The sequence below is a fragment of the Chrysoperla carnea genome, chromosome 1 (assembly GCF_905475395.1).
Source record: "Chrysoperla carnea chromosome 1, inChrCarn1.1, whole genome shotgun sequence".
Classification (NCBI taxonomy): domain Eukaryota; kingdom Metazoa; phylum Arthropoda; class Insecta; order Neuroptera; family Chrysopidae; genus Chrysoperla; species Chrysoperla carnea.
Genome location: NC_058337.1, coordinates 72,846,802 through 72,872,003, shown reverse-complemented (window position 1 = coordinate 72,872,003; position 25,202 = coordinate 72,846,802). Strand labels below are relative to the sequence as shown.

At 29.9% G+C, this 25,202-nt stretch overlaps 2 protein-coding genes across 4 annotated transcripts; both read right to left on the bottom strand.

Annotated features, from left to right (window-relative positions):
* Positions 1–504: 504 nt before the first annotated feature.
* LOC123305476 (histone acetyltransferase KAT6B) lies at positions 505–9,452 on the bottom strand. The gene is made up of 5 exons (XM_044887199.1): positions 9,257–9,452; positions 6,716–7,811; positions 5,346–5,514; positions 3,322–3,653; positions 505–3,202 (listed from the first exon to the last, which is right to left on the bottom strand). Exons 2-5 carry the CDS (start codon positions 7,808–7,810, stop codon positions 3,056–3,058), a joined length of 1,743 nt encoding a protein of 580 aa, XP_044743134.1. The 5' UTR covers position 7,811; positions 9,257–9,452; the 3' UTR covers positions 505–3,055.
* A 3,223-nt stretch (positions 9,453–12,675) lies between these two features.
* LOC123300935 (vesicle-fusing ATPase 1-like) lies at positions 12,676–24,630 on the bottom strand. 3 transcript variants are annotated; one of them, XR_006535417.1, is made up of 10 exons: positions 24,536–24,630; positions 24,262–24,353; positions 20,984–21,490; positions 20,350–20,689; positions 19,699–20,034; positions 18,733–19,212; positions 18,322–18,665; positions 15,235–15,577; positions 14,403–14,521; positions 12,676–12,946 (listed from the first exon to the last, which is right to left on the bottom strand). XR_006535417.1 is itself a non-coding variant. In XM_044883624.1 (8 exons), the coding sequence occupies exons 1-8, from the start codon at positions 24,542–24,544 to the stop codon at positions 15,448–15,450; spliced, it is 2,238 nt and encodes a 745-aa protein (XP_044739559.1). In that variant the 5' UTR covers positions 24,545–24,630; the 3' UTR covers positions 14,539–15,447. The 3 variants fall into 3 exon arrangements, 1 of the variants encoding a protein (XP_044739559.1); XR_006535419.1 differs by having other exon boundaries at positions 14,477–14,521; XM_044883624.1 differs by lacking the exons at positions 12,676–12,946; positions 14,403–14,521 and having other exon boundaries at positions 14,539–15,577.
* Between the last annotated feature and the right edge of the window lie 572 nt (positions 24,631–25,202).

Sequence of the window (25,202 nt, the reverse complement as noted above, 5' to 3'; positions counted from 1 at the left end):
TAAATGTATTCAGTGGAACATGTGTTAATTAAAAAATACATATTTTACAATACATAATTCGACACATTTCAACTGTATAATGGAAGATTTTTATTAACTAAAAAACAAAAATATTTCTAAGCCTGTAATCTATATTTTTAGTATCACTTATGTTATCGATTGAATCAATTAATCAACGTCTTATGTATCTTAAAAATTTTATTTGACTAGGATAAATATGTACAAATAATTTTTGGTCGTTATCTCGCAAATAACACTTTCTTGCAATGTTTATAAAATGTTGTAACTTTGTAAGACTCCTTAGTTTCTTCAAAGAAACCCTAGAGCATCTTTCATGCATTTATTAATAAAAGGATATTTAAGTTTTTAAGATCAAATCAACAGTAGGTCTCTCAATAGACCATGAACCCATAATGTGGTGACTAAATTTGGTAATTAAGAAAATTTAATTTTTTATAATTTAAAAAATATTCCTTAAACTAGTCCCAAATTTAAAAAAAATTTCTTTGAACAAAGTACACTCTTCAAAATTTATTTATCCAGAAGTTCTAAATTACTGTTTTGAACAAAAAGATAAATGATCAATTTTTTATCGAAAACGTATATACGCAAAAAGGGGATTTGCTCCATTGTGATTGTAAAAAGTATGTCATAGTTATTTTTGTCAACTGTATAAAATGTTTTAATCGTAAGCTTATAATAAATCATGCAAAAGGCTGTCTCGATATAACGACCTTAAATTATATCGGGTGTCACATTATTAACGGGATGGCTCAATAACTTTCCATAAAACATTTGTTTTTAAGTATCAAGGATCTATTAAGTAGGCATACTTCGTGTAATTTTTAAACAAACGATCACGCAAGATCCTGCGAAGGATAGCAACAAAATTTGCAACAACATTTTGTATTGCCCATTCGTGAAGAAGAAATACAAAACGATTTTTGAAGATAAACATTTTTTAAAAATAGCAGAATTTTTTATGACAAGGTGGTGATCGACGTTTTCTTAACTCTAGCATCATTTTGCATGAAACATATTTTTAAATAAATGCTTTTCTGGTAAGTTATTCAGCTACCCTATTATACACCCTTTGTTTAAATTAATAAAAAAATAACAATAATGGTATATTTAAGGTCCTATGACCCTGCATTATTTTGTCTTATAGATATCTACAAGAAACTGGATTTTGCAAAACTCACTTAAGAAAACATCAAAATGGCTGACAAAAGAAATAAAATTCAATATACTAATATTTTACGTCTCTTTGACAGTAATGTATTCAAAGATTTAAATTACTAATCTAAAATACGTAATACAGAGCGACCACAAAATTTTTCGAATAACATTATGTGAGAAATACAAACCGGTAAATATGTTCAAAACTTATTTATGAGGATATCTTTATCCTCCATGCTTCGAAGCGATATAAAAAACGCTTTATCGAACACTCTGTATATTAGCATATAACAAAACAAATACTGTACGTACAAAAAAAAATAGTAAATGATGAAACATTATAGGCAATAAATGATGGTTAAATGTAAAACCACCAAGAAAGAAGTGATATGCGGAGGGATGCAAAAACAGGTTGACGGTTATAAAGCGTATTAGTAATGTTTCTTTATTTTTAAACCGGCGTCATTGTTGCTGGGTATCTAACACCCGACGATTTTTTAAACCCTAATAACTTGAAAACAAAATACACGCGTTATTTGCCGCTCACAGTAGCTACCGTCGTTGTTTCTCTTTAAGCGAATTGGCTATTCTATTTAATGCTGCTGCGGCTACAGTAGAGTTTGTACGTCTACAAAGTACGCGGATAAGTCATACCCGAGCACAATGGCCACGTATCGTTTATATATACAACGTGTTAATTATTTAGTGATGAATTTCATATCCTTTTTCACAGTTTTACGAAAGTTTAATTATTCTTTTTAGTGGAGTTTGAACGTCTCAAGTCTATGAAGAGCGTGTGGGTAAGCTATACAGTTTTTTTCAATTTTTGATATGCTCATTCTTTTTTCTCTAAAATATATTTGGTGATATACATGTGATATATACATGCCATAACTATTTTTAACAAACCTTAGAATTTTTACTGAATTAATAAAAATGAATAATCAACTAGTGCAGGTTTTGTGACGCAGAGTATATATAACTGCTTATTTACCTAATATAGAAAACTAATATTGACATAAGATTGATTGAGTGAACAATAATTTACATGAGTAAAATATATCCGGCCACAACGGTTATGTTCTGTTTAGTCGTCACAATGACACCGGGTCAAAACTATTGGCTAATTTATTCCATTGAAATTCCATTTGGTATGCACATTTTTTGGTTTTTTGCATATCATATTTTTTATTACTTTGTATGAGAAATAAATAAAAAAAAATCATTTTATCAATTATTTCAGTTATCGTCAGCGACCCTATTCAGTTCAAATGAGCTGAAATGCGATATGGAGGGTTGTTGACTATGCAAAATATGAAAAAAGGTGGAAAAGGGACTCGGATGATTGACATTAACCCAACCGATACACCGATTTTCAATTCTCTAGCTCAATTTGGGGAAGTTGTACAGATGTGCGTAGCCATAAATGTCTAAAAAACCTCTCCAAATTGCTGAATATGCGACCACTTTTATAACATTGATCAGTATATCATTTTTATAGTTGTCAATTTCACAGCCCCCTTGTCTGTTTTTTATACTAATAATAGTTTTTTTCGCGGGTTTAATGCTTTGCACATCTCAACACCATCTCTAAATGGATTTAGGGGCTGCTAAAAATTAGTATGTCAATTTCCCCTTATTTTTTTTTAAATCAATGTTATCTATTAAACTAATGCATATTATACCTGCATACACAGCCCTTCTGCATGTACTTTGAAATGATAGTTGTTGCTTATTTAATTACAATTCAATAAAAACTTATTTAAAAAGAAAGTTTTTCGCCTATTTTACAAAAATTATTGTATGATATACCTTCGTATCTGAAATACGGACAACGCAAATAAAAGATAATAATTCTTAAATAAATAAAAACAATTTAAAACCATCCTAATTTAACATAATCACGTCGAATTTGTAATCGTAAAACATGACGATAAATTTTTAAAGCTGGGCCCAATTTTAAATTTAAGCTGCTTAACACATCACTTCTTTTCATTAACAGTAACGAATGGCCATCGATTTCCTGTAAAAGAAAAACATTATTCTAAAACTCGCCAAATAGCAAAAATATATTAAGGTATTATTGCTTTATTAACTCAAGAAATTTATACAAATCAATTCCTTAAAAATTTTCTAATTTACCTGATCACGAAATACAGCAGCTTCTTGTGGAAAATATTGACTAAAATATTCGTAGACATCTTCATGTGTCCAACTAGTTGCATCTGGTATACTTGGATCATAGCTAGGATCATCAATTGCTTCGTAACTTTTATTGCTATCATTGTTTTCTTCATCGACTTCCATCATATTTTCATCGATGTCGTTATCATCATTCGATACGTTATCGATTTTATAATCTGATGAACAATTCGATTGATTATCATTTGGTGTACGGTTTTGTGGACTTAAAGCTGGTGGAGATGTTGATATGTTTGATGAATCTGAATGGTGAAGTGATGAGCGTGAATTTTCTGAAACAAGATTTAAAAAAATATTTTTTTATAGTGGAACTTGGAAATGGTTAAGTCAACTTCGGTAAAAACTTACAAACATAGTATGCAAACCAAAAACACTCAAATATTAAGTATAAATATTTTATGATAAAATTAAGGAAGACTAGCTTCAAATATGCTTTTTAAAGGAAGGAGAACATAAACATGTATCATATACAGAGACATTAAACAACACTGATTTTTTATATTAATTTTGAACAACGCAGCAACGCTTTACATTAACTATAAAATCTAAGCTCAGTTTTCAACCTCCGCATGCGCCAACTTTATAGAGATGCTTTTAAAGTTACTAGAGATTATTTAGTAACTTCTAGTTGATTAAAAATATAACAATTTTTAAATGTTTCGCTTTTATTTTTTAGGTTATTATCTCATATTGCATTCTAGAACGTTAGTTTCCTAATGGTTTATCATACCCAACATATTTGTAGGAGTATAAAAGGTATAAAATACTTGTTCCCTTTTCTAACAAAATACTCCCTTACTTTCTATATGACTATTACAAGTACCTACATTTTTTTTCACACATAATTTTTTGCCAATTAAATGCATAAAAGTTTGATTTTTTACCTATTATAGAAATAGTTAATTTAAAAATTTTTTTAGATAGATTTAAAAAATAATTTGCAAAACTTAAAAACAAAAAAGTGACAGTTTAAGAATGGCGCAAAGTTTTGAAACAATAACAGGATCAAGTTTAAACATTAATTTTTTTTTTTTAAATATGCGCATTGTGCAAGTACCATAGTTCTTTAAGGTCTATGGCAGTTATAGATTACAGAACAAAGTGGTATACTTAAATCTTAAGGCACTTGGAATCTATATCAGGGAAGGTTGGATAATAAAAATCTAACCTTTGTATCTATTCGATGAGTTAAGGTGTGATTTTATGGTGACCTTGACCATAGAAGTAATAACATAGAACCGTAATGTGGCCATCAAACGGTTGATCGTTATAGAGAGAGACCTAAAAAAAGTACGCGTATAGCTGTCTTCGCCTGTCTTATATTAGCTCTATAAAATACACAGCCATACACGTTTTTTATACAGAGTGTATTCCAAAATATACTATATCAAGATGACACTCTGATCGTAATTATACCATGGGATCAAATTTGACGCTAAAAGCTAGCGTTCAGTTTTCAACCTCCGTGTTGATTACTCTATCACGTTACACATACATACATGCTACACAACCATAGCTGATAATATCATAGCTGATATTATCCCCATATAGTACATACTATACAATTTACGCTTAATTTGCGCCCTCACGGGTAGACAGTGATGTTTACGAAAAAATGTTTCAAACAAAAGTTGTTTATTTTTTTATAAGGAAGATTTTTTACATTTAAACCTTTGTTCTATCTCTAACGGTTTACAAGATACATAGGTCAAGACCCAATTGACCAATGTTGCTCATTTATCGTGTCGGCAGACAGACGGACAGACAGCCGAAATTGGGACTAAACTTAGTATACCTTGCATATTACATATATGCATGGTATAAAAATAAATGCTATTTTTTCATCACTATAAGTATAAAGGTAGCTTAACGAACAGTCAACTAATTAACTATTTGAATTAAATTGAATGAATTGAAAATACACATAGATTTTAATAAAGATTTTTTAAATTCTAAAGACTTACCATTATTCACGCTGATATCATTCGCATTATTTTCCGTTTTAATTGGAACATTATGACACGTATAACAAATCCAATTTTCATTATATAAATTTGATTTAATATCCAATTTTGGATTATGACAATCATAGTGATACGCGTGATAACATATGGAACATGTAACATAAGGTTTCTACAAAACATAAAATTTTATTTTTTTCTTTTACCAATAAATTATCTCATTTTTTACTAAACTTTTTTAGTCTATTTTTACTAGCTTGATCAGTAACTTTATCACCCAGTTCTAATTATCGTATCAGTTTTAAACTATACTAATATGTGTGCAAAATGAAATATTGATGACAATATAATGTTATGATATCATTCAGCTAGTATCATTATGAAATTTGAAAATACCTTACAAGTAGAATAGACTCTGTAATTTGCTCATGTTAACGGCTTTTAGACAAACTTTCTGAAACTATGAATTCTAGAAGCGCTTGATGATTAAATTGAAAGTCTCCGCCGGAATTAACTCCTAAAAATTGTTTTTCTATTTTTTTTTTTTGAAGAGGAGTCGAGGTACAAACGTAGGCAATAATAAAAGCCTTCGATAACTTATATCTGGCGTACTCGCCTAAGAGTCACCGAAAGACTATTTATTTTCAAATGATCTCAACAAGACACCAGGCAATGAAGTACATGAAATAAAACTTTGCATCTGCTAATTTATTGTTAGAATCCTCAATGTTGGAGTATTTTTTGTAACATTAAAAATAGAACAAGAATTTTTGTAGAGGAATAATTTGTTAGGCTAAACATAATGAATACACACAATAATTTCTAGAAGTATATAATTTGTTCAGTGACAATGTGTGTTTACGGGCTCTCAAACTATATTACATGTTTGGACTTTCCCCACCTTCCCTCTAATATCTCAATAAGTAAAATTTACAAAAGTTAAATACACCCCCGAAAAATGCGGTTTTTTTCCTTGTAGATCTCTCCAAATTCAACCGATTTTTTTGAAGCATAGTTAATAACACTCTTCATTAAATTACCTTTAAAACAAAAATCAAAATTTGGTTCATCTATCCGTTGATGCCACAGACAAATACACACACATAGCGGACAAACTTAAAATATACCCTTCTTTTTGGTTTAGGGGTTTAAAAAATTGAATCTATAGGAGTTTGTGTCCTTGGAGAATCTTTGGTCTACTCGCCAAGAACCACCAGAAACCGTGGTTTCAGAAAGTTTAACCGAAAGTCTTCTGTCATCTTCAATTCTTATATCAGTATTACAAATGCAAATAAAAACACAGTCCGTTAACTCAAATGGAGCTAAATATATCATAGAATCGTCTGAAATTTAAAAAAAAGTTTTATACTTACACTGTCCGCTAATTCAAAACAGGTCACACATGATTTACACTGTGAACAATGCCATGTACTCCAATCGGATCTCGGATACGTGTAAACATTATTCAATTCATTTTCAATTCGTTCCGGATTATTTTGGAAACAAGCTAAATGATTTTTAACGCCACAATCTCGACACGAAATTATCGGTTCATATGGTTTTTTTATTTGATGGCAAATCGAACATGTAATAACATTCGAATGTGATTCAATTTTATTCGTATTGCTGGCAACTGATGCTGGCCTTGATGGACTTTTTTTCCCAATCATTGATGTTTTATTTAACGATCCAACAGGTCGGCCACGTTTTCGTTTGGGTAAATTATTATCAGATGGATCGAACACTTTTTTTGCAAGTTTCCGACGACTACCAACACGAAATCCTAGCTGACCATTTGTTACTTTATCATTCTCTTCGTCTTTTTTACTTTTGAGAGTTGGTTTATTTTTACGATATACTTTATCGTTAGATGATTCTAGGGAAAAAATTTGTGGTAATGATACAATATCGTTTTCTTCGGTTCCATATTCATCATCGGATTTATCCGTATCGATTGCATTAGAACCTAGTGAATAGTGACCATTTTCTAATTTTACAAGCCCACCGTTTTCTACTTCACGTTGGAGTAATAAAATTAAATGTTTTTTGTTGTATTTTATCAAACTTTTTGCTATAATTGTTTTAATAAGTGCTTGGCCAGGCACACCTAATTCCAAAAAATCTGGTTCTTGACATATCAATTCACTAACAGATAGTGCAACGATTTTTGAAAATGATCCACTAACTTTTTTCTCAGCTGCAGCAGGATCAATAATTTCACCGGATCGATGCTTTTGATTCCATTTTGCTGCATTACGGTAGCTTATATCTCCTTTATACTCTACTTTGAATACTATTTCGTTCTCGACACACTTTTGTAAATCGGATTTTGTTTCTTTTGCATCGACATTAAAACGGCGCATCATATAGTTACATATTCGAGGTGAATCAGGGCGCGCTTTCCTGCGTCGTAATTGATCAATTGCTTCTAATATTCGATCACGTTGTTTGATTTCGACGTCCGCCATACTTAAATATAAGAAAAAAATGAAAATTAAAATCCCACGATAGTAGAAATAGGATTCATGTAAAGTATTTTCTTAAGCTAATGTCAGCGCAAGTGAAGCAAATACATTAGAACACAATTTGGGAGACAAACAAAATTTTGTCTAAAAATAGTTTGTAAAATCCACAGCTTTTGGCTGTATTACTATTCTTTCAATATGAATAGGCCTTAGAAACAGGTTTCAAAATTCTAAACGACTGTTCAAATATCGGCCCCCTTGGATTTATTTTTAACATTTGCTTCTTATGTTTCTGATTTTGCGATCGTTAAGTTTTCGCATTATTTCTACACCATTGGAAACTGAAATCATTAAAACAACTAAAAATCAACTAGCCCGAGGTTTCGTGTGCTCGCGAATTTGATATATTTGCTATGCGTAATTTATCTATGATATATATGCCCCAAACACTGAGTTAGGAAGTATTGGAAAAATACATATATCTATATTAACTTGTCCGTCAATATTTGCATTATCGGTTTAAAAGTCTTATTTTCTTGGTTACAATTGAGAGCGTTGGATACGTTCGATCGAGGGTCGAAGAAGAAAAGGATATGGATTAATGTTTATCATTTTTAGTCTATCAATTTCAAAAATTATGTAACAATTTTAAACCACCTCTTACAATTTCAAACTATGTTTAGCAAAACTTAATAATCTTGATCGAATGAACGATTTTCTACAATTTCACGTGACTTTACAATTTTGCGCTCCATAAATTACTCTTTGTTTTTAAGCGCTAATATTTAATATTATTCGTAAAGCGCTATTATTTAATATTGTGTAGACGGTTAAAAGCGTTGAATATTATTAAAAATCAGTAATCGGTAAGTCCAATTTATTTGAGATATTATTGTGGTGAATGAATGGAAATATTTTTAATTATTATTATTAAGTTTTATAAAACTGCACAATTGTGGATAAAAAAAGTTAAAATATAAAACAGCTTCACTTTATCAGCCTCACTGAACTAGAATATATGTTTTTTATAATAATTCAGTTGAAATAAATTGGGTTCTAAAAAGTAGAAGTGATTTTCTTTTTAACATAAAAATTAAGTGATCATAAAACTGAATTAGTTATAGGGCAAGTTCAATTAGTTTCTCAAATAACTTTCTAAAAAGTTCTTAAAATTTAAATAAATTTGCACAAGACAATTAAGAATTTTTTTACCAATTTTATTTTGTTAACAAACAGTTATGATTCATACAATTAAAAATATTTTTACTTATTAAAGACGGTCCCAAATGTCATAGTTTTTCATTATAGCGCAAAACATAATATAACACCTAATTCTAGAATTAAATAATCAAATAATATTTATTAACTATTAAGTAAATATTTACTATATTGTTAATTAATATTTAATTGACAATTAAACGAATTACCAGCAAAAAATTAAAAAATTACCTGATTGTCGCTCGCACTTCGCGTTATACCCTATATATAATAATAATTTATTGTAATGAATTTACAAAAGTAATTTTAAAGCAAATTTATTTCAAAACATTCCTAAATAGATTTTTATACAATTTTATGTGCAAATTAAACATATTTCTTATTAGATAAATATTTAGTCGATGGTGCGCGATTTTGTTTAAACACAGACAATCTATCCGTAATCGTAAATTATCACAATATAATTTTTTTTATAATATAAATAACCAAATCAGTAACAAGTATTACTTGAAGACACATGGATTGTTGTACCACGCATATTAATACGCAACTATAAACGCGCCAATATTTAAATATTTAATCATTAATTAGGGTGAAATATTTAAATAAATATGGGTTAGATCAATATTGTTTAAAATATTTTATTATCAAAATTTGTTTTGAAATCATGTTTATTTTTAATTAATTGCTCTTATCACATAAAATTAATTACTGATTAGCGAGTATATTATATCAAACTGTGGTTTTGTTTGAAAACTTTTACAATAATTTAATATATGAAGGATAAAAACTTGTGCACAATTTAAAATGGCGGATGGGAAATTACTTTTTGCTTTCTTTTTATAACTTTTCAAATAAAGTTAATGTACGTCTCTAGCTTCAGGTCAAGGTCTCCAACTTAAAAAGAGGGTAGGAAGTTTGCATGTTATATATAATTGTAAAATTGATTACAAGTTATTTTCAAATTTTATTTGGAAAAATGAACAGTAATTTCCTGTTAGAGCAGGCCAAACCGAGTGGCACAATATTATCTTTCTCATAGAGTATCGTGCGTTTAAAGAATATTTCAATCTAAATTTTAGCTTTTTTAACAAAGAGTTCATTCCGTGGAATTTTTATTTTATATGGTTCAGATTATTAATGGATATTTGCAAAGGTTCAAGTTTTCAACCATTTCAACCATACACCCTCTTCTAAATTTCAAAACGGGGAAAATAATTAAAATTTTATAAGCGATCAATAATTGCATTTTTATTTATACACATAATTTTATTAAAATCTTATGTATTACAATTTATACGGAGTATAAAAATGTCTTTAATTTAATAACACTCCTACTTTTTACATATCTTTACTTTAGGGCACCGTACCAAAATATGCTAAAATACGTTTTTGACATTTTTACATATGGATTTCAATATCAGAAATTTAATTTACGATTTTTTGATAGTATTTTTATTACGCGCTATCGAATAAAATGGCGACCGATAAGTTTCACTTCACTGAGTTCTCATTCTAATATCATACTGTCAACGCTAATAATTCGAAATAATATGTTGAGGACAATATTTTACATCGCGCGCTTCTGAATATACTTATATCTACAGACAAACGTAACCATTCTTCTTGAAAGCTGAATCCACAATGGATTTCCAATAAATTGCATTGAACTCTGGAGCGTTTTAATACAGAATGATAAAAAGGTGAAGTCAATGTTAATCCTTATCTTTTAGATCTGTAAAATAGTCACGTTTTAATAAACATTTATTAAAGATTCGAAATTATAATTCGTCGTCATTTCCACGAAATAGTTACTAAACGATTAAAATTTTTTATACAACAGCATAGGTTGTGTTCTAACATAGGTCGTCTCAAATATTAAAGATTATTTTATTATGTCCACATATAGATATACAAAGAAAGCGCTGTGTTTGAAATTTAATGGAAATAATGTCGCCAATCCAGCAATACAAAAAATAATAAATATTTTTATGTATATTTTAACCTCGCTCCCACATTGTAGTGCAGGTTCTTAAAATTTGGGTGTGAGCTTTAAAGTGATGTACCTAGGTTGTTTCTAAAAGGTCGATACGCTACGCTCTACCAGATTTAGTACAGCTCAAAATAAGTCGTCTTTGCTAGAATTTGACTTTTAAAAACCCCAAGTACTACGCCAATGGATTTATGATATACTTAATTTTTATCTGGGCTTATCGTTTGAAAGAATGTCAATATCCCCAATTTTAGCAAAAAGCATTTCGCGTTTGGGGTAAAAAAAATAATAAATAAAAACAATAAAAATAAACACAGTTTAGCAAATTGCTAAACTTGCCTTAGTACTCATTTGTTTCGTTTGGGAGCTGGGCGTTCCTTAAGTTCAAATTTAGAAATATTTTTTATTGTTGTTTTTTTTTTTTTTTTTTTTTTTATTATTATTTTTTTTTTTTACCCCAAACGTGAAATGCTAAAATTGGGGATGTTGGTATTGTTTCAAACGACAACCCCAGATAAATATTTAGTACATCATAAATCCATTGGCTTGTTCTAGTACTTGGGATTGTTTAAAGTCATATTCTGTGAATTTCTACGCTTATGGTGGCAAAGAATTGATTATTTAGTATTTTTTAAACTTGTTAATTTTATATATACTCTGCTGGAGTCCCTCAAGTGCAGAAGTAACCTTCTTGTATATTTCTAAGCCATAATGTATGTACAATTATTTAACATTGTGTTAAATCTCCTGTATTGGATATATACTTTATGTAAATGGTGTTGAACTGAACCACTTACGAGTTGCAAATACCATTTAGATACTAGACTGACTTTAATGCAAATGCACAACAAGTTTACCACTCCTTTTCTAGTCTAATCTGTCTACATTTTTCAGACCAGAGCCAACATACAGCAAACTAATAAATGTAAAAATCGAAAATTTTCCATAGAATTCAGTGCAATATTTTTTTTCCAAATGGCAAAAGAGGATCACATAGAAAATGGTAGCCAAAGTTGGTCAAAAACGGTTTATTTAATTTTTTTTAAAAAAGCACACTTTGTTTCAAAAACAGTTTTGTACAAAAAATGTGTAACAATTTATTTCGAATCGCTCGAGCCCAGTTCGATGTCAAAAAATTGTTAAACAAACGATCTATTGAAAAACAAACCGTTAAAATGAACCTCCCATATCTCATTGAAAAAAGAATTTGGTGAAATTTTAGCCCTTAATAAGCCAAAGAAGTGCGTTTTTGCATGACATGGAAACTTACTTGACCCAAAACAATGGAGGTGGAAATTTGATGGCATCAATTATCTATCCCCACACTGTAGCTTTATTACTTATTTCACTTCGAAATATTGTACATAATTTTAAATATTTAATACTTTCTATAGATGAAATCAAATTTTTATTTTTCCATTTTTAGTCTCATGTTAAAATTGTTATCAAAATTTTAATTTAAAGGACTCCAAGTTGTTCAAGTTTATTCGAGCTCTGATTCCTGGGGACGATATATGTATTGAATACACAGAAATCGAATTTTTCAACGAATTTATTTTATAATGTACACATTTTTTATGAATAAATATTTATCATTCTTTTTTAACATTAAAACACATTTAAAAATAAACATAAAAAACTTATAAATTCTTTCTGTACAATCACTTTTCAATTGGATAAATAATTAATACAATATATTGACATAGGAATTATTGCTATTAATTAGTTTAAAAAAATGAACAAAAATTCGCTGTGACTAACCACCGAGTTTCTGAATTATTAACTCATGAATATCCTGATTGATTTATCGTTAATTAATAGCTTAAATTTTCTTCAATCCACCGTCCAGAAAAAACCGATCCATGGGGCTCATTATCCGCAGCCATTATTAATCCAAATCAATCTGGATACTGAAGCCGGAAAGCTAGCTGCAGCGTTAAAATTAATTAATTTTAGATTCAGCGATTTTTTAGCTACTTTAAATTTGCCAACAGGAATTTTTGCATTCTATTCGATGTAATACTTTTATTCTGTGACATATCAGATATGAATTGGTTATATTTGTAGGCCCTTGGTTATAGGTACGAATTGCTGAGATTAAACATTTTTTTTAGTATATTCACACCTGATATTGCACGGTACAAACTAAAGGAAAGGTGTAAAGTTTCCCTAAAGGATTTTGTTTTTTTTCAACCCGACTACGAAAAGGAAGAGTTAATTTTGCGCATCAATTTGACTAATTTCAACAAATAAAATATCATTGGCCTGGGTAAAGGTCTAAAATCCCAATTAAGTGGGCCTGGAAATTTAACATAATGGATTTTGTGTATATTGTAGTCGGGTTGTTTTAAATAATAAAATTTGTATTCTACTAAATTTTAACAACATTTTTTTTATAAATTTTTACAGCGTTAACAAATTAATAAATCGCGTACATACTTTTTACATCTACAATAAATTACTGAAATGCACATTTTAAGTAAGGTTTATTTTTTGGTAGCACTTTTAAATAATAAAGTTTAAAAAACCCTTAATAATGGTAGGACATTGTTGTTGTCAGATTACGTTCAGGTTTTATACCAACGACGCTTTTTTAAATTTTGAAAATTTAAAAATAATGTTTTTTTAGTCGGATAACAGAATACATAAAATAGGCAATATTAGGGAGTCCTCAATAACAGCTTCGATTTTGATGATTTTTTTTTAAATGATTCTTTTAAATCATTATTTCATTTGCGATTAAGGCAGCGCATCGATATATCAGTCGCGACATTGCCTATTCCCCCTCCAGATTATTTGCCTTTTCTGAAATGTTTCTGATTTTAAATAATATACAGAAAGAATCATTTTGTACGCAACCCTAAAATCGTTAAACTCATTTCAGTGTTATGTCTCTGATGAAAGTTACCAGCTTTTAATGGTTAATTTACCCTTTTAAATAGTTAAGGAGAATTTTTCGTTTTGAATTTACTGAATCTTTTGGGATGTGCCAAAAAAATGCAAAGGCTTTTATTTCTATCTTTGATATTTAATAGATATATTTAACTTGGTATGGTTATATTTTTTTTACTTGCCAAAACAACGATGGGTCAAAGTTAATAATATTTTGTTCAGCTAATTGAATGCTGTATAATTTCTTATGACAGATTTTCGATATTTTACATTGACCAAAACCAAAGTTGTGTTCCTTACTGTTTAAATATATCTAAACGATGCTGAACTTTCACTGAAATGTTAGCATTTCAAAAGTAGTAACAAATGAATTTTGAAAGTAAAATTTAAGAGATTTTTAAAGGGCTACCAAAAAATTTGAAAAATTGTACTTAATAAGAAGGAGGGTGTTTTATGAAAAAACTGATTGCTTTTAAGAAAAATTTATAATACCTGCGTAAGCTTTTAGGGTAGTTATATACTGAATAGCAAATTTTTCAGAAACTTGTTTGGAAATTGGTACAAACCTGTTGATTTTAAACTTCCAAAAGCAATAAAATATTTAAAGATACCTGAAATTAATAAAAAATATAAGGCTTTATAAGTACAAAATTAACTAAATCTTAAAAGCAATAAGAATAATTCAGAAAAATTAACTACCCTATATTTTGAACCAATTGAGACTAAATATAAAGGATCATATGTCGGACATCTAGAATTAATTGACTTTGAATTTTACATTTTCAGATGCTATGAGAAAGAAACGTGCAAACTTTCATTTTTCAACCAGGGACCTTGGTTTAGTAGCCTTTTAACATGATTTTTATTCTCAAAGCAGCGAAATTAAACTATTTTTAATTTAATCTACAAAAAGTATAAAGAATGCATATTTGTGACATTTGTATTAGCCAAGTAGAATCCTATCCTATGCGATAATAGGATTCTAAAATTTCCAGAGCACGTGGAGGTATGTACCAGATTTCTTTTTCCTTTTTTCCTTCAAATAAAAAAAAAAAAAAAACAGTCTATCGCATATAAATAGTTAAAAATTGCAAAAGCATTACTTAAAAATAAAATTAATTGACTCTAATTCTATGCAATAGTAAATTTTTGGAATACAATATTTCAGTACGAGCAGTAGCTTGTTCTCTCTAATTTAAAAATTTACAATTTTGTTCCTTAAATACATAAATTTACAGGCATTTTCAGAAAGTTTACTCCTAAACTTACTTAATCTCACAAAATTTAATGCGAATAGAGTGCGAGTAGATATGTTTGAATTTACCTGAGTTTATGTATCGATCATGCAAAAGTAAATCCCAAATTTTTTCTTGAAAAACAATCAGTTCGCCACACAGTTGATCAATGTGGAAACCCTTAACAATAATAATTTTTGTTTTTGAGTATGCTTATAAATTACAAACTACTTTAACGACTTTTTGTATTGTTTTTAAATTTGTATTATATTATAAATACAATAAAATACTTTATTATCTGGTTATTGGTTAATGGGCATTAAACCACCTTCTTCTTCTAATTTCGTTAAGAATTTGACAACACGATGTTTCTCTTCTGTTTGTTTCACTAAATCAATTAATGCTAATACTTTCTTTATGCCAATAAATATTCTGCAACAAATAAAAATAAGAAGTTAAAACAATGGGTTTTCTACTAAAAATTAAAAAAAGGAGTCTCTCTAAGTTGAAATATTTGTAGCTTAACTTCAAACGCGAAATGCTATTATGGAAAATTGGGTACGATTTCATTGCTTTATAGGACAATCAAGCTCACATGAAAATTAATTTTATCATCAAACCATTAGCATAAAACTTCAAACCCTCCGAATTTCTACGCCCATGGAGGTAAATGATTGAAAGTGTTGAATTTAGACTCGGTGCCCATACAGTAGCCATGGTCTCTACATAGTATGAGCTCTTAATGATCCATTAACAGTATTTTTAGGTATAAAGAACTTCTGGAAAAATAAAATTCAATTTTTGTTGCTGAAACCCAATGATACAAATTTTAAATATCGAGTAAACCATAAGGATAAACGATTCTTACCAAAAGTATTTTTTTTGTAGTACACAATTTACTGAGTCTATTCAACAATTTTGATCTTTTAACCCCACGTTTTAAGCCATGGATTGTTGATCAATTTAATTTTCACGTGGGCTTTTTTGTTCTATAAAGCAATGTCCACATAACAATTTTACCAAAATAGCATTTCGCGATTGGAGTTTACTTAAAAACAACGATTTCAAAATTTCAACTTCAGAACCACCTAGCTCCCAAAGGCAGCACTTGTAGTACTGACCTTTTAGAGATACCCTGTTTAGACGCAGACTCAACAGGCATACACATACTTAGTTTCATGTACTTACGGACGTTTTTTTTAAAACTGTTTAAGAGTTTAATTAAAATAGAAAAATTTGATTAGAAATTTTTTACGATTTCAATATTTCCGTATTTCTAAACTAATTCAATCAAATTAATGATTTAGGAAAAAAATCATTTGTGTCCGAAAGATATTTTGAAGTATGGTGAGGAAAGTCCTTTGGTGAGCTTTACTTCAAAAATTCAGGATGTTACCTTTGGGAAAACGTATCGTCATCTTGAATTTAATGGTGCGTTCGGTTTTCCGCCTTATCTCGTTTCCTAGCAGTATTAACGAAAAAAGTAAAGAGATAAAAGTTATTGTAAATTAAATTTTCTACAAAAAAAGGTCATACAACATTTTGCGATAATATGTTTATTTAAAAAAATTGGTATAATTTCGCCTAGAAAATAAAAAATAGCGGTTTGAGTTTTTTTCCTCGCGCCTTCCGCTGGTTTTTCCAAAAAAAATTTTTAAATGTGTTTCAAAACAATCATATGACACTTTTTTACTAACTATTTGTTTAAATATTATGTCTGTAGGACACATAATTCTGTTATTGGAGAATGTTTCAAACTTCAGTGAAATTGGTAAGTATATATAAAAGAAGCAAAGAAGTTATGTTAAGTTGATACATTTTGTACTTGGTAGAGGAAATGTTGTTTTTGATAAGTTCAAAAACTTTAGTACGAAGTGAAGTCGTGAATTCCAATCACACGAGTGAAACAACCTCTTAATCACTGTTCAGACTAAAATATTTGAAACCATCCAAAACAACCTATCCTCGAACAAGTAGAAAATGTACCAACTTAACATATATCTTTGCTTCTTTTATCTATACTGATATATCAATTTCACTAAAGTTTGAAACACTCTAATAACAGAACTATGCAGGCGCGGTTCTAGAATTTTTTTCCGGAGGGAGTCAAGATTAAAAAAATAAAAAATAACAAAAATAACCAAATAAACAAAGCAAACCGAATTTTTTGAATGAATTAAACACAAAGCCAGAATAACCTTATGCAGAAACCTACCCAATTTGTTTTACTATATTAGTTTCCGTTTTTTTAGTTTGCAAAAAGTAGGTTTTGTTTGTTTAGTTTTTTTTTTTCAGTTTTAAAAAAATTGGTTTAGTTTTATTTTTTGAAATGCGGGCTGTTTTGGGGGAGGAGGTCATGACCCCTGTGACCCCCATTGAATCCGCGCCTGGAACTATGTGACCTATAGACATAATATTTAAACAAACGGTTAGTATAAAAGTGCATCTGAGTGTAATGAAAAAACCAAATTCTTAGAAAAAAGCAGCGGAAAGAGCGAGGAAAAAACTTCAACTCTATTTTCTAGGCGAAATTATGAGATAACTTTTTAAATAAACGATATATTGAAAAATGTTATAATACCTTTTTTGTTGAAAATGTAATTTATATTAATGTTTTTAATTTACAATAACTCTTTACTTTTCGTTAAAATTACTAGGGAACGAGATACGACAGAAAAACCGGACATACTCTTAAATTCCAGATGGCGGAACGTTTCTGTAAAGGTTAAAAACCGAATTTTTGAACTTAGGCTCACCAAAAGACCATATATCAAAATATCTTTCGTACTCAAATTATTTTTTTTCTATCACCTATAACATGAAGGTTATAAAGAAGGAGAAAGATCGCTATGTACTAAAGCATTAGCGCACCTGTCCCTGAAAATTTGTAGAATTTATAGTTAATTTTTAAGCCACCAGCCACGCTGTCATCAAGAAGTAGTATCTGCGAAGTGGATGAAGTTAGTTGCATAATGTACAAATTGATATATCATTTCAAATTAGCGTACAACAGCCCGCTTTTATTGATACTTCTTAGCGGTCGCAGCGCCTCACTTATTTTATCCATATTTCGGGGACAATATTTTCTATAGCGATCGTTCTCCTTCTTATAAGCTTCATGACCTATAAGGAAAAGTTAATTTGATTGAAGTAAACTTAAAACAAGTCAAACTTACCGATGCCCTTGCAGTTTTCTTTCTATTCGTTGTAAATCATCTTTTCCAAATGCTTCCGTTACATCTAGTACAGATATTAAATGTTCGGGTCGTGATAAATTTGGCACATGCAATACCGATGTAAATGCAGATAACATTTCCATATCTTCCAAAACTTGCCGCCTACTGCTTGTACACAATACCAATAATTTTCGACCTCTTGGTGGTTCTTTTTTCAACAAAACCAAAAGTGCTTGTAAAGTTAAATTAGAATATCGGGGTCCAATTGGACCATAATCCAATAATCTTTCAATGTTATCTACTAGAATACAACTGAGTGTTGAACGATATGCATCATCGAAAACCTAACAAACGATTGAAAATTTGTAATGGATGTAAATCAACCTGTACTATGGAATAAAATATACCAACCTTGCGAATGGTCAAACATTTAGCAGATTCAGTAAAGCCGACCATATCCTCTGGGGAACAGATTTTAATAAATGGAAAATCAGAACGTTTAGCGAGTTCCGCAGCAAGTGCTGTTTTCCCAGAGTTTGGCGGTCCTTCTAATAAAACGGATACTAAGCCAGACGTATCAGGAGCACGAGCTTGTTGAATGAAAAGCTCACCATCTTCAAAAATATTTGATACTGGTGCGCCCCAATTGATGATACCACGACATAAGAAATGCTCCAGCATTTCTGCAGCTGTACCAAATGCTGGTTTAATATCGTACTCTAAAGCATGTAGAAAATCAGAACGACAAACTAAAAGTTTTTCCATAGCTTCAGGATCAACTTCTACTTTGGACGAAGCCTTGATTAAACGATTCATGGCAGTAGATTGAGCTGCACGAACTAAACCTTCCAATTCAGCACCAGAAAAGTTTTTAGTTCTAGCTGCCAACTCCTAAATAACGTAGGAAAATAATTTACTAAAAAATTTGGCAGAGTTTAAGTGGAAAAATACTTTCGGCTACAAAATACTTGAAGTTATTGAGACTATAATTATTGTACTTACTACTTTTTAGCAAAAACATCGAAAATTGGCAATATTAAAATTTACGATACTCAATAATTTTGCTGCTATCTTGCATAAAAATTGTATAATTATTATTTTTCCGCTACATTTTTCGGTTAAGTGCCTTCGAATGATGGTAAATGTACATTAGTCACTTTTAAGTTGAATGTAAAGAAAAAATCAAAACTATAAAATTTTTTTACGATCGATAACCCGGAAAAATATTTTTTAGTATACATTAGAATGCCGAATATTTTTAACATACATAAACTTAGTCAAGCCGAAGATCAATTTTGAAAAATTTTATTTATGTCGAAATTTGATCGAGTTACAGACCGTAATTATACGATTGAGTTACGTGGTTAATGAACTTACCGCAATATTCACATCTTGATCTATTTTTTTATAATCTCTCATTCTTGATGTATGAATGTTAAGAATTTGTAGTCGGCCTTTTTCATTTGGCAAACCAATTTCCATCTGTACTTCTAAACGTCCAGGACGTAGCAAAGCTTCATCAATCATATCACGTCTGTTTGTCATACCAATAACAAGAATGTTATTTAATTGTTCAACACCATCAATTTTAGCTAACAATTGATTTACGACAGTATCATGAACACCCGTATTTCCCCCAACAGAGCCTCGAGATTTACAAATGGCATCAATTTCATCAAAAATAATAATATGAAGACCACTGTTAGGACCACACTAAAAATAGAAATTAATAAAAGTAATTGGTTTCAAAATTAATGGAAAGGGACTTTTCCAAACTTATTGGGAGTAGTTTTCGGTGGAATTATCTGAATTGTTTATCAACTCCTGACACCTTCGATCGATTAAGCCCTACTATTGTAACTATTGATCCGAATCATTTTCTTATCAAAGCGTGCGGGGCCCATTTTTCGAAAATTAATTTATTTGAATGTCTATACCAAAAGGGAAAATTTCAGATTTCCAACTTTATTGCAACAAATTACATCGAAAACTATTTTCCCTTACAGCTTGAAAGGATTCAACTTGTACCCGCTTTTCTTCTTCTTCAGCTTCTGCAAATAATCGACGAATATTTGCTTCACTTTCACCAACATATTTATCTAATATTTGTGGACCATTGACAATTTTTGGTTCACGTGCATTTAACATTTGACCAATTTGTCGAGCCATCAATGTTTTACCAGTTCCGGGTGGTCCATATAATAGAATACCTTTTACGTGTTTACAGCCTAATTGTTGTACTACTTCGGCAGGAAATACACGTGATGCAAATGCTCTTCGAAATATGGCGTTGAACTCTTTGTCTAAACCTCCAACGCCCATTTTTTGGAAATCAAAATCTGGATTTATGATTGAGCGTGTCTGAACCCTAAAAACAAAAATTAATGACTCTAAAAAAATGCTGAGTTAAATCTAGTAATGAAATTTTCCAAGTGGCTGATTCTTTTGTTATTCTTAAATTTTTAAGCCACGTGAAATGTTTGATTTTTAAAATTTTCATTCAAATTCTCAAAAGCCGTTGTTAATAAGGTCAAAATGATAGAAAATTAAGAATAAGTTTCAGATCTTACAAATTTTGATATTGGAAAAAATTTTGAAAGGTATTTTGAAAATGAAATTATTGAAATTTTTTAGAAACACCGAGTCAAAACTAGAATCTTACCCTTTAATAACCAAATTCAATGCGGAAGCATCATTCTTGACAAATTGAACTTGGGTGTGAGGTGACAATAAGCCCATTCTGACTTGCTGTGGTTTCACCTTTTCACCTGATGTATATGCTTTTATGTCAACAGCTTCAAGACTTTTCACCACTACACCAAGTAATTTTTTCTTTTCATCAAAATTAAAAACTAATTGTTGACCTTCTGTAAAAGGTTTATTTGCAAACTGTCGCAAAAATTCTTTACCCATTAAATCAGAATCATACGCCTCTGAAGATTGGGTTTTCTTTTGGAAGAAATCCACTTCTAAAATCATTTGAGATAAGCAATCTGGTCTGTTAGTTTGATGAAATTTGTATGGAACGACTTCGATATCCTGGTTAATTGATAAGGTTGCCCATTTTCTTTGGGGCAATGAAAAACCCACATGTCCACGAGGTACTTCAGGATGAAAATCCGTTGAAAATACGAAATGTTGATTTGGACCAGTAATGATTTCCACGTAACTGTAAACAAATTTATCATATTTTTAAGAAAACGATATTAATACAATTAAGTTGGCATGTAGCTTTGAGGTATGGAGAGTAGAGATAAGGAGAACTATCTTAAATAGGAGTTAAAGTAAACAAGTGAAAACAAACAATTGACTGAGTTAATTTTTGAAATACCATGTATAGACAGTGTTGATGCGCAATCGTATAGACAGTGTTCATGCGCAATCGTTTGTTTTTTTGACGTCACGTGAATAACAAAAGATGTTCACTTTTAAATACACAACACACACACAACTGATATTCCTATATTAATACATACTATAAAATTTGCACCTATTTAACGCCCTCGTGGGTAAACAGTGATGTTTACAAAAAAATGTTTCAAACAAAAGTTTTTTATTTTTTTATAAGGAACATTTTTTACATTTAAACTTTTGTTCTATCTCTAACGGTTTACAAGATGGGTCCTACGGACCCAAGACCCAATTGACCTATGATGCTCATTTACGAACTTGACCTCACTTTTTACGTCCTGAGTACGCTGTAAAAATTTCAGTTCGATATCTTTTTTCGTTTTTGAGTTATCGTGAACACAGACGGACGGACGGGCGGACGAACGGACGGACGGACAACCAGAAATGGATTAATTAGGTGATTTTATGAACACCTATACCAAAATTTTTTTCGTAGCATCAATATTTTTAAGCGTTACAAACTTGGGACGAAACTTAATATACTATGTATATTTCATATACTGGGTGTTCCAAACTACCCGTCCAGGCTGATTATTCTGAATAGTTTTTAAAAAAAAATTGAAACGAAAAAACACGTATCAAATATTTTTTGAAACTCTATCTAACCATACCAAAAACACCCTCCACCCTCCACCCTCAACCCCTGTTAGGGGTAGGGGGTGTAACTTGAAAAAATCAAATGGTAACCCCTATTTTTTTCTGCAGATTTGAATTCTTCAGAAGAAAAGACAAACATTTTGTCTAAGAAATTTTTCCCGATTTTCGGTAGATCACGCTACAATCGACAAAAATCGTTCTTTTAGATTTGGCATTAGAATTGCAGTTCAAGTGAAGGCGAGAAAAGTTTTTTGAGTCAAGAATAGTTATTTTCAATTTTGTTTTTGTTTTTTTGAAGAAAAGACTATTCTGTTTTGTTTTTCATATTTTATTATGATTTAGAAAAATTATTTTTGTAAAAATGTTTTTTTTTATTTTGGAAAGTCTGAAAAAAAATTAAATCTAAAATGATTCATATCTAATTCTTTCTAAGAGCTTTATTTAGTATCCTCCCAATTGTCTAGTGGTTTACCTCAATTACCGCAATTCGACATTTTCGCTTCTCTTTTATTTTCGTTGAATTTCTAACTTTTGTGTTGCTTTTGTTTTGTTTTTGTTTTGGTTCTGTGTGTTTGTGTTTTTATTTTTTTTTACTTTTTCGTTTTGATTTTTGTCATTGAACGGCGCAATTCTTATGCCAAATCTAAAAGAACGATTTTTGTCGATTGTAGCGCGATCTACCGAAAATCGAGAAAAATTTCTTAGACAAAATGTTTGTCTTTTCTTCTGAAGAATCCAAATCTGCAGAAAAAAATAGGGGTTTCTATTTGATTTTTTCAAGTTACACCCCCTACCCCTAACAGGGGTTGAGGGTGGAGGGTGGAGGGTGTTTTTGGTATGGTTAGATAGAGTTTCAAAAAATATTTGATACGTGTTTTTTCGTTTCAATTTTTTTTTAAAAACTATTCAGAATAATCAGCCTGGGCGGGTAGTTTGGAACACCCAGTATACATGGTATAAAAAGTGTCCATCTAAAAACAGAAAATAACAGTTACAAAATTGACCAGAATGGCGCTTGTGTAGCAGGAAGTGTTTAATGTGAAATTCTCTATCCTTCTCGAACAACTTGTTTAGATCTTTATCTTACTCTTATTACTTTGAGCACTTCTTTTAAAACTTACACTTTTGTTACAGCAGCGCCACCCTTATTTGCTGCTTTTCGATGGATACTTTTATATACAGAGATGGTTCCCCTTATCTCTACCCTCTATACTTTGAAGATAAATTCACATAAAGCTGAAAACTTTTTTATTCGCGCCGTAATGAGACTTTTAAACAATCAATACATCGTCAATATAAGGCAATAATATTAAACACACCTAGATCATATTGAAATATTGAAAGAATTGTCGATTATAGTTCTAATGTTCATTGCAAAAATAGATACTGCCTAATAATAATACAGTTTTTCTTTTTAAATTAGAAACCGTAATGCAAATAGGTCTTTTCGTTTTATCGGTAAATTTTATGGTAGGTATATTAATATAGTCAGTACAAAATTTAGAGAATCGCCTTAGTGTCTATAAAAAAGATTCTTACACTTTATTTCTAAAAATTGATTATTTGGAACAACAAAACCTCGGACTAAAACTTTTCATTCCAATTTTGCCTAATTTTGTTTGGAACAAATAAAAATAAGGTTGCCAAAAGTATAAAATGAATTATTAATTGTTTTTTTATTGTGTGTATTATGTTGCATTGATGTTTCGATATTCTGTCGAAATAAAAACAAACCGTAGCATCCGTACGCATTCATTAAGTAACTTAGAAATCATTTATGTATTTTCTCGAAAAATATTTGTAGCACAGATTACAGATTGATTAGTGTTTTGCGATACGTCACTCATAATGATAATTTAAATTTTAATATAAATTTTCTACTCTATGTGATTTTGAGAAAAATTTAAATTGCATAAAGTAATATTTACGTACCGTACATCTTCATTAGGAAAATCCTTGTCATTTAAAATTGCGGTATTTTTTAAACTTAATTCGTCGCTTGGACAGCGTGTAACTTTAAAAATCTACAACAAATGAAAATCAAACAAAATATAATCGGTTTTAGATTTCAGTATCTTATAAAATCATGAATAACTAATGATTAGAAAATTAACGTACTAAAAATACAAAGAAAAAATGATCTTAAAATATATTCAAAGTTCATAAATTTTTAAAAAATTTTATTTAATAAAAAATGAAAAAATACCTTTGACATTTTAACGATATGTGTGTGTGTTTGACGTTATATTATTTGACAAAATACCACTTGAAATTTCAATATTTATTTATGCAACTTACAATACTGCTGACAAATATTAGTTGCGGCGCTGATGTGAGTATTTTCTGTAGTACTATTGTATACGGAATCAATAATACAATTTCATTCTTATGTACAAGGTGTACTTTTAAAAAAGTTCAAAGAATTTTCTTTAGATCAAATTCATTATTTTAGACTCTTTTTTATACAATTATTTGAGAATAATCTCAAAGACCTCTTTCTACCGCGACAAGCATATATCTATTATTCGATCATGGATGAATGTAACGATATTGTCAATTATTAAATACTACTTACAATAATATATGTTCTATTTATTATTCTTATTTTATACCTAAATATTACCTTGTTTAATGTTTACCAAAATATATAGAGCATTATCTGAAACAACTTTATAATAAATTTATTTGACAACAAAGTTTAAGGTAGTACCAGCATGAAATCACTTTTCGACAGATTTGGCCGAATTTTTTTTCTCGGGTTTATAATAGCTTTATTTATGAATTCCTAAAATTTCATAATTTTTGACCGTTTAGATCGCGAGATATTTAAAGACAAAGTTCGCGATTTTGAGGGTCATGTCCCATTTAAATCA